Below are 16,905 nucleotides of genomic sequence, written 5' to 3' on the forward strand. Positions count from 1 at the left end.
TGAGAAAAGCAGAAATTAGCTCACTTGCAGAAGTTTTAGTTTTAACAAGCCGCTTAACATGAATCTACAGTATATATAATAAACATTTTCCAGTAGCTCTAGAAGCCTTTTCAGATGACCTAAGTCATTCTCTTTCTGTATGTTAGTCTAATCTGCCTTGAATGCAGACACTAAATATAATACAGGACATCAGCACTTGTTCCACAAAATGCTCCCAAATATAAATGTAATTTTGTAGTGCTCGAAGACACTAAGCACTAGAAAACACTCATGTGGAATTTCTTTTAGAGTGATTTTACAATACTTATTTTGATAGTGTTTCATTTCTTTCATAATTAAACAAACCTTGATTGTGCTTTGATTCCTCATTCTTTGAATTCTCCCTTTCTTGTATCTGTTCATCCAGTACTTTCTTATATTCAATTGTTTCTTTAGACAAGGTTTTCACACTTTCTTCTGCCTGAATCCTTTCAAGTTCTAAACGTCGAATTTTATCTTGAAGATTCTTCAGAGCGGAAAATATAGCTGCCAAATACAAACATGGATACTATAATACATACGGAAAAAGTTCACTGAAAAAGAATAAACTCATCTAAATAAAAAATAAAATTGATGGAGGATCACTCTTTGGGAATTATCATCACATGGTAATTGTTTAAAAAACTCCATTTAAAGACATCTTTTGAGTCTCTGAAATGTGCTAGGTACTCAAGTAAAAAGCAGAATGCCATGGTAAAAACATTTCAAAGATTTTATAAAATGGTAAAAATATTTAGCTAATCATACAAAGTTCATAAACTGTCTCAAGGCACATTATTATTATTATTATTTTTTTTGTGTGTGGTATGCAGGCCTCCCTCTGCTGTGGCCTCTCCCGTTGCGGAGGACAGGCTCCGGACGCGCAGGCTCAGCGGCCATGGCTCACGGGCCCAGCCGGCATGCGGGATCCTCCCAGACCGGGGCGCGAACCCGGTTCCCCTGCATCGGCAGGCGGACGCGCAACCACTGCGCCACCAGGTAAGCCCTCAAGGCACATTATTAACTATAAATCTTTTCTGTTTTACTAATAGGATCACATGCAGAATCCAATTATAGAGCTAAAAATAGTCAAGCACATAAAGGACTATTTCTTTTCGATCTCCAAAAAAAACCTAAGCACTCTGCCCCTCAAAAAGCTTTTGATTATAAAATAATACATATTCACTGCAGAAAGCACAGGAAAATACAACAAAGAGAAGAAATGAAAATCCTAAGGGATTATGACTGTCAATTTTGGTCATTTCTTGCAATCTTTTCCTATATGTATAACATAAATTGAGTTCAAAATTGATCTAAGTGTTTTCACTTAGCATTATGGAACTGTGAGCATTCCCTCATGCAATCAGATAGACTTAAAAGATTATTTCCTTGTGACCAATTAGACTGGATCAAAGAAAATTCATATTTTATTTATTTATTTTTATTTTAAACGTATTTATTTGGCCACAGCCGGTGTTAGCTGTGGCACACGGGATCTTCGTTGCGGCATGCAGGATCTTTACTTGTGGCATGCGGGCTCTTAGTTGTGGCATGCAGGATCTAGTTCCCTGACCAGGGACTGAACCTGGGCCCCCTGCATTGAGAGAGCAGAGTCTTAACCATTGGACCACCAGGAAGTCCCAGAATATTCATATTTTAAAGACTCTTGAGCAAAGTACCTTCAAAAAGGGTTTTATCAATTTATACTTTCATCAGAAGTACGTCTTTGCCAATACAGACAATCATTAATTATAATATCTCTACCATTCTGATTAAGAAACCTACGCTACTCTGGTTACTTTATTTTGCATTTCTATTAAAAGTTTAAATATTTTGTTATATATTGTTGGCCGTCTTTTATGAATTTCTGTGCCCAATTTTCATTAGTCTCCCCGTTCTATTTTATTGTCTTTAATTCTAGTTTTGATACAAAGATGTTTTGATTTTTCATAGCTATATCTAACAATGTTTCCCATCAAGTTCTTTGTTAGGAAGTTCTTCTGTAACCTCAAGATTAGATAAACTTTGTATTTTCCTTTATTACAGTTTCATACACTTTTACATTTAATTATTTAAGTCAAATAAAAGTCAATACAAACATTTTTGTATGGAAGGAAGAACTTTAAATGGCAACTTTATCATATACCAAGTTCACACATCTGTACATACAGATATAATTATTACTTACACATACCCAAGACAGTTTCAGGACTTTCTTTTACTCTGGTTTCATTAATATTATGCCAGTATTTTCATTACTAAAACTTTATAATATAAACATCAATTCTGCCAGTCTCCCATAGTATATAAATCTTTAAAACATTTCAAAATTATTCTTAACAATTAAATATTCAGAATCATTTCGCCTAAACAATGATTTAAATAAAACTTCATGTAAACTATACAGTAAGTAGAAAGAACTACCATCTTTTAAAAATTGAGCTTTCTCACTCAAAACAAGGCACGCATTCCCATGTATTAACATAATTCATTAATTCACCAAGTTTTTCAGTGCCTAGGATGTGACAGGCCCCAAATAGGAGAATGATATATTTTATAATATAGCCAGCTTATTCTTGCTGGTATGCAATGAGACTACAATCTAATTAGAAAGAACACAGATATGAAATACGAATACACACACTCAGAAAACTGAAAAATCAACTGAGAAGACTATGAGAATAGGAAAAGAGCCCACACATAAGACTAGTATTTAAAGGAATAACAATTCTTTGATATACCTGGAATAATCAGATAAAAAATGTTAATAGAAAAAGAAAATACATGCCATTTGAGTTTTTTTGCCTGTTTTGAACCACTGAGTATTTATTAAACTTTGTAATAGCAAACATTTCTTGCATTCCTTCATTAAACTGTACCTAACAGTAAATGATTTTGTTAGTATTTTAGTTTTGCATTTACAGTTATTATTGCAATTGGCTGGAACACTCTATTGTTGTTTGATACATCAGCCACTATGATATTGCAGGGATATGCTGGATTAACGAAAAGACTCAAAAAGTATATGCTTTCCTTCACTGCATTCTGAAATGGTTACTATATCATGGAGATTGTTTATTTAAACATTTCTCAAAACTTATTCCCTAAAACTACTCGGGGCTACAACCTTACCAAGACTTTGACAGTTTTAAACATTTTTTTCTAGTCAACCCCCTCCCGCTTTCTATGTTTAAAAATATTTTATTAAGACACCCAAATTTATTAATAGAGAACTGAACTTAATAGTCCTACAGTCATCTATCATATTCTCCTTATTTCTAACTTTGTGAATAACTGATTTATGTTCTTTCCTTAAAATCTTAGCATTTCTTTAGACTCTTTCTCAGAAGTTCCTTGGAATCTTCAGCATTTTTATTTCAGAACAAAACAGAGCCAAACATTACTTCTTTCTCCCACTTTTCTTAGCTCTACTGATTCTTTAACAAACTTGAATTAATGCTTAGGTTTTTTTTTTCCAGTTTCACTGACGAATACTTGACATACATCAATGTATAAGTTTAAAGTGTCCAGCATGATGGGTTGATTTATATGTATTGTGAGATGAACACAGTAGGTTTAGTTAACTTCTATATCTCATATTCATACAATAAAAATGAAATTTCTCCTTGTGATGAGATCTCTACTCTTAGGATCTACTGACAACTTTCCTATATATCATACAGCAGTGTTAACTACAATTATTTTCATTCTTTTCTTGCAAATTCCTCCTTGTGATGAGAACTCTTAGGATCTACTGTCTTGACAACTTTCCTATATATCATACAGCAGTGTTAACTACAATTATTTTCATTCTTTTCTTGCTCGATAATTAAAGTATTTAAGATTATACGAGTTTCATTCCAAGTACTGCAATCCGTAAGTTTAAGTATGTAATGATTAACTGTTTTCTTTTGCAAAACATCTGAATAAATGCATATTAAGCAAGATTTAGGAAAAAACAGAAATGAAAAGGAAAACCAAGATACCCACAATCCTATCATCTCAGTATAATAATTATAAACATTTTGTTGAAATCCTTTTGGATTTTTCTATGCTTTTATAAGTTAGTGAAATTATCCCTTTGTTAGTTGATATCACACTTATTCAAATATGAGTATTTCTCCATGTCAATCTATAGATACATTTCTAGAGTTCCATCCTTATACATACTTGTCTAGGAACTTTCTGTTCCACTAATGTCTAGTTCTGAACCGGCTCAAACCACACTTGCTATTTTTATAGCTCTATAATCTGTTATTAGTTGACATGGTGAGGCCATCCTTTATATGAGTGAAGCCTTCTATTAAAAGAAAAAATGGGGCTTCCCTGGTGGCGCAGTGGTTGAGAGTCCACCTGCCAATGCAGGGGACACGGGTTCGTGCCCCGGTCCGGGAAGATCCCACATGCTGCGGAGTGGCTGGGCCCGTGAGCCGTGGCCTCTGGGCCTGCGCGTCCGGAGGCTGTGCTCCGTAACGGGAGAGGCCACAGCAGTGAGAGGCCCGCGTACAGCTAAAAAAAAAAAAAAGCAAAAATGCAGCTCTCACACATCATTCTTTAAGTGATATTCACAATATTAAGAGCTTCCACTGAGGAACATTGCACAGCTCCATTTATTCAAGTCTTCAAGTATTCTCCTCACAGAGCACACAGAACAGGCCTAGGCTGATGTACCTCAGGTGACTTTTCTACCATGGCCTCTTTCCCAGGCCAGGTGGCTGAGCGATTCCAGTTCCTTTTCTCCAATTAGATTTGCAAAGGAAGCATTATTCCAGAAGCCACTTCACCTGGGCCTAAAGCTTCTGTCTCCAGTTGCTACCTAGATTAAAAATCCCAACTTCTCCCCTACTGTACCCCAATACCTAAGGCTTACATCTAATACCAAGACTCCTAATAGTGTCCCTGAGGCTTTTGGCCTTAAATTCATTTTATTTCTGGCACCTAGGTATTTCCCTTTCTTAATTTAAAGCTGGGTTTTATTTGTTATTCATTATCATATGTAACTGCTAATATTTGTCTATGACAATTATTCTGACAGTAATACGGCCATCATCCTTTTTGTTATGTTCCTAACATGTCTTGGACAGCTTTTTACTTTTAATCTGTGTCATTTTGTTTGGCTTAAAAAGCACATACTGACTCTTGAGGTTTTTTTTTTCTTTTTAACATAATCAATGTCATCACATCTGATAAATGTCACCCTATTTTTTTCACTGTATTCTATGATTTCTAATTTTGGTTCCTTGATTTTTCTTTATTATTATATTTTACTGGATGAAGTATAGCATACATCTTGGGAACTGTTTGTCTGGCTTATACATGTCTTTTCCTGGTAATTTCCTCTTACCTCAACATGGCTATAAATATAACTGATGTGTTCCTTTAGTACCCTCTCACAAATATGGCCACAGCTGACTGACCCACAGCGATACCCAACTGAAGCCCGGACAATGGCTTTCTTCTTGGGATTTTTGGACTCTGGCCCCAAAAGCTGAAGCCAGAATTAGTTCAACTTAAAACTCAAGCTTTTAGTAGCCATGTTTCCTGATATGTGGAAAAGCTCTTCTGTGGCTAGAGAAAATGAAGCTAGCTAGAAGAATTTAAAAAATAGATGGGGAGAAAGTGTTGGTCATGTTTGAGTCCCTGGTTTCTAATGTTCTTGAAGTCCACCCGTATATCTGCCTTTCTGTTCTTGGTTGTTCAATCCTCCCTTGCATGTTTGTAAACCAAAAAGATTCTTTGCCAAAGCTACTTCAGACTGGGAATGTCTATCACTTACAGCTAAGTTTTTATTAACTGCTCTTTGTTTTCTACGTTTTTATTAAATAAATCCAGTACCATAAAGATGCAAAATGACTTTATTCTACCAAATGGCTAATATATATTTAAAAATATATAAACATGTAAGTACATATGCACACACATCCCTGAATACATTTTCTGTGTCAAAAATGAGATTTTGTATGAAAGGAAGTTCATGTACATTATATCTTCACTTTAAGAGTTACATTTGGCATAGTTTTTCAGCTTTATATTTAGTTTTCATACAAACATGCCTGCTTTATTGAGTTAAAAAACATTCTAGGTGATGAAATGATGGATCTTAAGTTTTCTGTTTTTCCTCAGAAAAGTATGTGAGTCAGCTCTTGTTTTTTTCTCCCTTCTACTGCCCTCACATCTATGAGGTCATGCACCACTGCATTTATGTTCAAATAACCACATTACCTAGAAATTCCCTTGAGTGAAAAATATTCTATGTAGAAATAAACAATGATTTTTAACTTCATATATTGGGAAGGTATACAGTGGGAAATATATTTCTAGAACAAGAAGCAAATTCAAACACTGAAAGATGGAAAAAAAGTGACATACTAAAATTTAATAATACTGTACATATTTGTTTTATTTTCACAAACAGACCTTCCACAGCAAACACTAGATTTAAAATTTTTATCCTCCTTACCCACAGTATCCCTGAACATACATTTCAAAATTAAATACATTTTGGTTAGTTGAGTAGGAGAGTGCAAATTGCCTCTAGAAAACTTAGTGTCAAAGATAGATACCTGGGCTTCCCTGGTGGCGCAGTGGTTGAGAGTCCGCCTGCCGATGTCTGGGAATTGGCTTTGGGAATGTTCTCTATGTTACTAACCAATAAGGTTGTTTTGTATGACTAGGGCACTGAATCCTGCTGCAGAAGTCTGCCTAGATTGTGTAAACAATATGTTTTATGGTGAATATCTTGACTGGCTGAGCAGGCACAAAGTGTCTGTGTGACCAACTCCAAATAAAAGCCCTTGTCTCTGAGCCTAGTTACGCAGTTTATTGCCGGAGGAAGAAGTGTGTTTTATGTGATCACAAGAAAAAACTTTGGAAGCCTGAATCTGGATTTCTCCAGATTCCACTGTAATAAACCACAGGTGTTAATTACAAGGGCTTCTGAATCTTAAATCCTTCTAGTTAATATGCAACCACATAGGTGGTCCTGAGGTCCCAGGGTATGAAAAACTCAGTAATGTTTCCATAATCCACACTGCAGCTAAATTTTAAGTTTCCTTAAACTTTAATCATCTCTGAAATGTGAACTCCATAGAAGGAAGAGACAATCTATTATTCATAATTCAAACGCCAATGCTACATACTATGTGTGGCACAGAGTTGGTATGTAGATGTTTCAATAAACATATCTAGGAAAGTCTCCATGATTATTAATTTAAAATATCAATTACAAGACATGGCAGCAATCTCTTTCTAACTCTTTACCTAATAAAATTAAACCTCATCTTAAAACTGTATTTGCCTAGTTGTGATGTAGTGTCAAAGAAGAACAGCCACAGACTGTTGGAAAGGCTATTAAAATTTACTCGTTTTCCAACTGCATATCTGTGTTCGGCCAGATTTTCTTTCCCACATACTTCAATCAGAACAATTTATCATCACAAGTGGAATTCAAAAGTAGATATGAGAGTTAAGCTGTCTTCTATTAAGCCAGAAACAAGAGATTTACACAGTGTAAAATAAAACAATGCCACTCTTTATAGTATGCTTTTTAAATTTGGAAGAATATTTTTCATTGAAATACTTATGTACACATGTAATGGGTTTCCTGGACCAAAAAAAATTGAGAACCAATGCTTTAGAAGAACAGATGGGCAGTAAATTGTTATCAGTACCTAACACAATAGCTATAACTTGACTATAACACTGGTCCCAATAACACTGAGTGTTCCAACACAAATTTGTAATAGATACGCCAAGATGTTTTTACTCTCAGCTCTTAGGGGGATCAAGAGTAGCTTGGGACAGTAAAAGACCCCAGATTAGTTGCCACCAACCCCACCAGTTTATCTCAGTGTGCTGTATATATATTACCATTTTATTGTCCATATGTACTACGGTATGTGAAAGGTTGGAAAGCACTGGCCTAGTAGAACTACCTTGTAGCTTCTTAACTTGCTTCAAACATCCAAGCCATTCTTCACATTACTATCATTTGAAATGTACTGAACAAGTGACATGAGCTATGGGTTATACTGAAAATCTTTGGAATGATGTTACCATTTTTTTAAAGGACCCTCTAAAAACATGAGTACATTTTTTGATGTCAGTAATCATTTCGACCTTCTTGTTCATTTCTTTTCTAACTAAAGTTCAAAATTAATATGAGAAATACAAGAAGCACAGTTTATCTCTTTCCATGGCATTAGTCAAATTATATTTTCAAAGTGATTTCCAGATAGTGAAGTGAAATGGTAATTTATCAATGAAAATGTTAAACCATAACTAAACTAAAAAATTACAAGTTTTTCCCCCTGAAGTATTAGTGAGAAAAAAACATTTACTAAGTATAAAAGAAAAAGTTTACCATAGCCAAGTATCTATTCAAAATGAGCCTTCATTCATTCAGTAAATATTTGAGGGTTCACTGAACAAATCAGGGAAAAAGTGGGAAGAGAAAATGGTTTCGATACTGCATATGTTAAAGTAATCATCTTTGAGATGTTTCTTCATCAGTTAATTTTGAATATACCTACCTTATACAGTTTTCCGGAGAGGATGAAATGAAATATATTTGCTATGTCTGAAATGTTACTGCATTTCATTCCTTTCATTTTTTTTAAAGTTGTGTTTAATCAGTAGTGTGGCAACTATATTTATTAATGATTTTCTAGATAAAACAAGTGTTATATTTTAGCCACATATGGGTTAAACAGCTGTTTGTAAATTAGTTTAGGAACCCTTTTGTTTCAATTGGGAAATGCATTGCAAAGATCTTAAAAATCAATCTCAGAATAACACTGGTTTGTAAATTTTCCAGAGAGGATGAAATGAAATATATTTGCTATGTCTGAAATGTTACTGCATTTCATTCCTTTCATTTTTTTTAAAAGTTGTGTTTAATCAGTAGTGTGGCAACTATATTTACTAATGATTTTCTAGATAAAACAAGTGTTATATTTTAGCCACATATGGATTAAACAGCTGTTTGTAAATTAGTTTAGGAACCCTTTTGTTTCAATTGGGAAATGCATTGCAAATATCTTAAAAATCAATCTCAGAATAACACTGGTTTGTAAACTGTGTACTGGCTGTATAATAAAATACTAGGTAGGTAACAATATCTAAGTATAGTTACCAAGGTAAATCCTAGCCTGTAATGGGGCATTAAAAGTGTTTGCTGAAATAAATTTAACCCGAGGCCTTTAAGAATTTAAGTGTCTTTTAAGAATTTCAATAGATGATACTCAATTTACTAACTAGAAACATCTTATTCATAAGATACTGTATCTCAAAGATGATGATAAAGAAAATACTAATTAATTTAACGGTTAATAAAACAACTGATAAAGTGCTACTCATCAGAATACAACAGCTAAAGACTGGCAATTTAGAAAAATAACAAAAGTTGTGTAACTTTCAAACAACATAGGTTAAAAAAGCAAAATACAAATAACTGAAGCCCACAGTGGAACAAAAATCAGTTAAATTTTAGTAATAATTTCTTTTAAAAACATAAGCACACACAAAAACATGCAAGAGTTCTAGCAGGAACATAAGGTCTAAGAATTAGATACTAATCCTATCATGATATTTCATCTGGTTTTGATCTTTACGTTGATCTTTACGTCAATCTAAAGAAACTTTTTTTTTTAAAGTTCAGAGAAAAGCAAATTACTAAAGAATCCATGAATAAGAAAAGTTAAATGGGGCAGATTTATTCACAGAGCAAAGGTTAGCAAGTGTTTAACCTAGTGTGTTAGCAATAAAGCTAAATTCTGCCTGTGAGTAATTAGTGGTTTTCAAGAAAATGAGAGAGAAAGGGCAGAAAAAAGGAGAGGAAGAAGAAAGTAAACGAGAAAAAATAATGTGGAACACCATAAATAAGCTTCTTTTATTCCTTCAGAACATGGTGTTATGAACTGTATAGCAATGCCCCAAGATAATCATTATGATCCATTATACTTCTACAGTGTTTCTGGTATCAATCCAATGATACCTACTTTCAGTATAGGATGGATAGACACAGAAACCACCACCCCTCGCCCCAGACAAAAAAGTAAAGGCTATGAGGTATGACCAAAGAGAGAGAGTTCAGAAGAGACATCTGAAGACAGCAGAGAGAGGTATGTGTTGAGGAAGCTGGTAGAGAAGAAGCCTTCTATGAAGAAATAATATACAATCCAGGCTTTCGAGAAAAGAGTATAATTTTCACCGTGGCTGGTGTGGTAGGCAAAACAGACACTCAAAGATGCCTATGTCCTAATCCTAGAATCCCTGAATACCTGTTATATGGTAAAAAGGACTTTGGGAGATGTAATTAAAGCTATGGACCTTACAGATAGGGAAATTATATCTGATTATTTGACTGGGCTCAATCTAACTAAAATACATGAACCCTTAAAAGCTGACAATTTTCTCTGGCTGTAATTAGAAAGAAGCAGAGGGAGAAGTCAGGGAAATTGGAAGCATGAGAGAGACATGACCCACCATTCCTGTAGGGGACCATAAGAAAAGCACGAGAATGCAGACAGATTCTAGGAGCAAAGACTGGTGCTGACTGAAGGTCGACAAGACAATGGAACCTCAGTTCTACAACCACAAGGAACTGAATTTGGCCAAGAATCTGAATGAGCTAGCAACAGGTTCTTCCCTAGACTCTCCAGTAAGGAACACAGTCCAGTCAACACTGGGATTTCAGGAGCCTAAATAGAGTACCCTGCTAGTCCTACAGAAACTCTCAGACAATACATTTTGGTTATTTAAGACTGCTCAGTTTGTCGTAATTTGTTAAGGCAGCAAGAAAACTCATACAGATGGCAAGTTTCAAGAACAACTATATTTCAAAGCAGCCAAAGCAAAGGATGTGTGGGGAAGGAAGAATGGAAGAGTGGCTAGGGATGAAGCTGGTAAAGCAGGTAGAGCCTAAGTTATAAAAAATCTAAGACTTCATTAGTTAAGCCATGGAGAGGTGCTGAAGCTTTTCTTCACAGTGGGAGAGACCATGAGTAACAGCAAATGGCAGCAATGCTGTTAATTGGGGATGAGAGGGAGACCAAGTGAAGGGAAATTGGTTAAAAGTGTATTACAATTATCTATGCAATAGATGACGAGAACCTGAACCAAACCAATGAGAATGAAGAGACAGAAAACCTGTAAGTTTGGGGGATATTTCAGAAGCAAAACACAAGTCTTGGTTCCTGAGTGATGCTGGAAACGACAGAGCAGTCCTAGATGACTCAAAGTAACATAGTCTTGATGATCAGGTGGAGGATGATGCCTAATAATCAAGGAACAAAAGAAAGGCATTCTATTTTGAGGAGGTTAAAAACAGGAAGGGGGAAGTATACTCTACCCCTCTAATTTTACAATACATGGAAGACACAATTAAGAGCTTTTAAGCAGTGGGTAAACACACAAAAGAAACCTCCATTTTGTTAGGCTCTATTACCTCTGCTGTTGCTTTCTGGATAGGCAAATGTAGGCTTATTTGGGGAACGTCGCAGATCACTATTAAGGAAAGGCCTATCAGGTGGATATATTACATGTGGAGATGAGGAATCGTGAGCCATACATCCATTAGACTTTGATGGTTCTGCTAAGATGTTCTGAAAAATAAAAATACAGAAATTACCTTTCAAAATTTTAAACCACAAATAGCATGTGTATATATACATATGTTCCACTGATGGAGGCAAAAACTAAAGTCCACTGACCAAACACAACAGAATTCAATCATTACTTGAAAATAATAAAACTTTTAAAGCGTTTCATATACTAAATGTAGCCATATGGCAAATACTATAAAAAGGAAATAATGTTCACACAACTTGAATACAAATGCTGCAGAGATACTTAAATGTGGTACTCACAATGAATATTGTGAGTATAGTTTAATTAATTAGTTTATTATAAAATAAATTAATTAGTTTAATTTATTAATATAGTTTATTTTAAAAATATGTACTGTAAGATATATATTCAGAAAAGTAAATAGTATCTTTTTACAGGATCAGAAACTGCTAGAAAATGACTAAATTAATCTTTCCCCAATCAACTACACAATTCCTGAGTATCTATCAAATGTCCAAAACTCTGGGGTATATAGAAAGAAAATAAGCCATATTCCTTGTCTCAAAAATTTTACATTTAGTTAGGGGGAAAAATGGGAGAAGCCATTAGAAAACATTAAACTTATCAAACACATAAATATAAAACTTTATTTGCACACATACACCATTCTGCATTTGTCATACTGTTCAATTTGGGATTACATTCCACATGATAATTTTCAGTGCAGGGGATGCTAACTGTTCTGCTTTTTGTAGGTGACTTCCTTTTGGTAGAAAGACCTAGAGTGGGAAAAGCTCAGGTGGAAGATATGACTGCTAGCTGCTCAAAACTCTCAGACATCCATTTTTCTTATTCAAATAGCCACAGTAAACTAGGTTCTCAACTCTTACCTTGGGGGAACTATGACTATAAAGTACCAGAATAACCTGTGTCCAGAAAAGTAAAAAGGAACAATGAATATTTACAATACAGTAAACCACCTCCTGGAATAAAAGGCCATCAAAAATCATATTGTAACTAAATCTTATTAAAAATTGAAGACTATATTTCCATGTTAAAAACCATGCAATTTTCCAGTTGATTTAAAAAAGCAAATACAAAACATACACTATGGCTGTGAAAACTAAAAGAGAGGGCAAAGAGCTGGGAAAGGGTAGGAGGTAAGTCTCAAAAGCAGTACTTAAACCCATGCTACTCTACTGTGAAACGTGTGTTCACATGCAACAAGGACTAATAGTTGGCATTTTTTCAACTTTGGGGCAAACTGACATCAAGTTTTGCAGGTGGCTAGAAAATAGGGTGTTTTTCAATTCTTAAAATATATAATACTGCCAAAGCTCTTGCAAAACACCATGCATAATCAATCACATAGCTTAACTTTAAATACTGTTCTTTACAGAGTACCTCATGTCTCCATACAACCTACTAGAATCCTCTCATTTAACAACTACCATTCCAAGAACAATGGTTAGGAAGCATTTAACATATCTGTGAACATAAACCATGAGCAAATTCACTTATGATTTTCAAAATGAATTGTATTAGTATTACCAAACACTACACAGATATTAACAGAAGGATTATACACAAATAATTTACCAAAACCCAAAAGAAAACAAAAACAAAACACCCAATTGAGAAATGAGAACAAACCATCTTTGCTAAATTCATTGCCTGCTAGCTCTTGTAAAATGAACAGTTCAATATTTGTCTTTCAACAAAATTTGTTACATATACATCATCAAAATACTGCTTGGGTCAGCTGACAAATTAAGAAAAGTCTTAATATAAAAATGCAAGTTATAATGAGACTTTTTTTGGAATAGTAATTCTAAATATATTCCATTTTCTAAGTCAGTCACCTCATTTTGAATGTCAGGGTTTAAGCAATGAAAGTCATTGTTAACTATGAATGTTTTGGATCAATGTCCTCATTTGCTGCCAGAAGTCTGAAGCAAAGAATAGGAAGAATACATAAATCAACCCAAGGCAAAAGGAAGAAAGAAAACAAAATGGCTTTATAAAAATTATTTACAAGAACTATTTTGAAATAAAATTAAACCAAGAACTAAGAAACTGATAACTCAAGTTCGTACACATAGTGTCTATGAAAAATTGTAGCGGATAAAATGTGGTACCTACATACGATATTATTCAGCCTTAAAAAGGAGGGAAATCCCATCACGTGCTACATAATGGATGAACCTTGAGGATATTATGCTTAGTGAAGTAAGCCTGTCACAAAAAGACAAATATTTTATGATTCCACTTACATGAGGTAAAGCAGTTACATTCATAGAAACAAAGTAGAAATATGGTGGTTACCAGGGGCTGGGGGGAGGTTGCAGAGGGGAGTTGTTTAACAGATGCAGAGTTTCCGTTTTGCAAGATGAAAAAGTTCTGGAGATCTGTTTCACAACGACGTGAATATGTTGAATACTACTCAACTGTACATTTAAAAATGGTTAAGATGATAAAATACTAGGTAAACAACTAAAGATAATAAGAAAATAGTGAGTTGTCACACCAACCTGACCTCCAGTAGAATCAGGGCAATCACATTCTATGTGATTAACTGAAAAATTAACTAGCTTTTAAAAGAGAACCCACAAACGTACTTGCATCTGTTCTCACACACATAACACAGGGAATGAGCTTTGTATAATAGACCGATCTCCACTTACCAACTCAAAGTCTTGGTTGTCCTTTCTAAAGGACATGGTATCCCTCCAGATGCCATCGGTTTCTCCCTCCCTACTAGACCTTGCACACTGCCATTTGGAAGGAAAGGAAGGGAGGGAAGGAAAGAGAGGGAGAGAAAGAGGGAGGGAGGAAGGGAGAAAGGAGAGAAAGGAAGGAGGAAAGGAAGGAAAGGAAGAGACAGAAGGGAACAGTGAAAGCAGAGGGAGGGGAGGAAGGAAGGAAAGATAGACCTTTCTGACCTTTAGGACTCCTCTCCAGCTCCTGTCTCATTTCTCAGCTTTTTTAACAAAGTCCCTCAAAATACTTGTTTGTAATTGCTGCCACTTCTTAATCACCTTCCCTTTTAATCCCCTCCAGACTTCAATCCTCACCAATTCAGAGAAACAGCTCTTCAAGTTCACCAGTGACTTTTACAGTGCTGAACTCAGTGACCTCCCAGAAGCATGTGATACAGCAGATCACCTCATCCCAATACTTCCTTCAGTGGATGGAACACCACAATCGGATTTTCCTTCTAACACGCAGGCATCTCCCTCAGAATCTCCTGGGCTCTCTCTCCTTCCTCTTTCTAAATGCTGGAGGTTCCCTAAAGCTTAGTCCTTGCTCCTCTGGTCTTCATCTACATGGATACCTTTGATGATCTCATCAACTCTCAGGGCTTTCAAAAAGCCTCTATCTGCTGATGACTTTCAAGAGTAATTATGTTATATATAGCTCTCCCTCTTGAAACTCTATATTCAAATCAACCTTCCTACTCGCTGTCTCCCCTTGGATGTCAATATGAGGACCCCAAACTTAACATGTCTATAACCAAATTCTTGAACCTATTTCCCAAACCAACTCCTCAAAGCATACCACAATAACTGGCACCACCACCTACCCAGCTGCTCAGGCCGAAACGCTTGCACGAGTCATTTCTCATACACATCTCACATCTAATCTTTCAGTGTATCTGGCTGGGTCTCTGTCTTGACCATATATACAGTCTTCAACTTCTCATCAATTCCACTACTAATTCCCTGCTTGACACCACTGTGATCTTTTTGTCTGGACTACCATAATAGCCTCCTAACCACTTTTGTCGAGGTTCCCCCCAGTCTGTTCTCCAAATAGTAGGCGTTATAATTCTTTAAGAAAATAATTCAAGTAATGCCCCTAATCAGAACCTTCCAATGGCTTTCCATCCCAGAATAAAATCCAAAATTCTTACCATGACCCCAAATTAACTGACCCCAGGCTAACCCTGACCTCATCCCTTACCAGTCTCTCTCCACACCACCTATCCCACCCCACCTCACCCCCATATTTTCCAGCCATACTGACCAACTTTTGGATTTCTAAAATGCACAGTACACTGTTTTCATTTGCTACATTTACTCTGCCTGGAAAGCTCAGTTATCTACTCAAAAGTTTGTCAGTGAGGTTTTCCCTGACTAGCCTATCTAAAGTAGCACCTTTTGTCACTCTATCTCCTTACCCTTTTAAGAAACACTATTTCTACCTGATATATTTATTATCATCTCTATGCCCTGTGGAAAAATTTAAAATATATTTAGTTTTGGTCCCTGAAAGAGGTTTAAAAACTCGCAGAATTTTTAAGTGATAGGAGTGTCTCTGTTATGGGAATAGTGGGGACCGTGGATAGCTTTAGGATGAGGGCATATAGCCAGAAAAACCTACCAGGCCATTAGAGGGTTAGAAATTTCAGTCCCACCCCCTGCCCTCAAGAGAAGGAAGAGGGGCTAGAGATTGAGTTCACTCACCAACGGCTAATGATTTAGTCAATCCTACCCACATAATGAAACCTCCCTAAAAAACTCTTTGTTCAGTGAGGTCCCAGGAGTGTCCAGATTGGTCATGGAAGTCCCTTTACATCTTACCCTGTGTGTCTCTTCCATTTGATGGTTCTGGAGTTGTATTCTTTATAAGAAAAAGTTTTTAAAAGTTTTAATTGTAAGTGTAGTGTTTTCCTGAGTTCCGTGAGTCACTGAGGCAAATTACTGAACGTGACGGGGGAAGAGTCAGAACTCCTTCATCTACAGTTGGCTGGGCAGAAGTACAGGCTCCTTAGCGACATCTGGGACTTGCAGGTGGCAGCTGAAATGGGGGCAGTCTTGCGGGACCTACTGTCTTAACCTGTGGTGTTTGCACCATCTCCAGGTAGTGTCAGAATTGAATTGTAGGACACCCAGTTGGCATAGAAAAATTGCATGTTGGAAAAATATAGTCACCCCATTAAGGGTTTAAGTTCCAAAAAGACACTCAATAAATCTGTTGAACGAATTAATTATATTAATATTTTACAAAACAGGAAAACTGCATAATGCTTATAAAACTAAATAATCCTATTCAATAAAATTACTATAATCTCTTAGAAGACAAAAGCTTTTGGTTTCTTTTGTACAAATGTATGACATTTGTAGCACAAATGTCATAGGGAGGCTGTGTAGAAAGAGTTAACATAGCAGACTCGAGGTCTGCCTGCAAGGTTAGTTCTTGGCTGGTATTTCGGAACTTGAATTTTGGCAAGGTTCCAAATATTGTCACCATTAGAGCCAGGGGTCCCCAAGACCAGCCCCGGGTTCAATGATTTGCTTGAAGAACTGACAAAACTCA

The 16,905-nt window shown here is 35.8% G+C and overlaps 1 protein-coding gene across 2 annotated transcripts in view; it reads right to left on the reverse strand.

Moving 5' to 3' along the window:
• Positions 1 to 16,905, reverse strand: part of CEP57 (centrosomal protein 57) — a 43,188-nt gene that overhangs the window by 19,315 nt on the left and 6,968 nt on the right. For both annotated transcript variants that reach the window (XM_024115315.3, XM_024115314.3), the window contains exons 2-3: positions 11,465 to 11,621; positions 346 to 525 (exon numbers count right to left, since the gene is read on the reverse strand). In XM_024115315.3, coding sequence (XP_023971083.1) covers positions 346 to 525; positions 11,465 to 11,621 — 337 coding nt within the window. The remainder of the gene's footprint in view (positions 1 to 345; positions 526 to 11,464; positions 11,622 to 16,905) is intronic.

This window comes from Physeter macrocephalus, chromosome 16, assembly GCF_002837175.3.
Source record: "Physeter macrocephalus isolate SW-GA chromosome 16, ASM283717v5, whole genome shotgun sequence".
Taxonomy (NCBI): Eukaryota; Metazoa; Chordata; class Mammalia; order Artiodactyla; family Physeteridae; genus Physeter; species Physeter macrocephalus.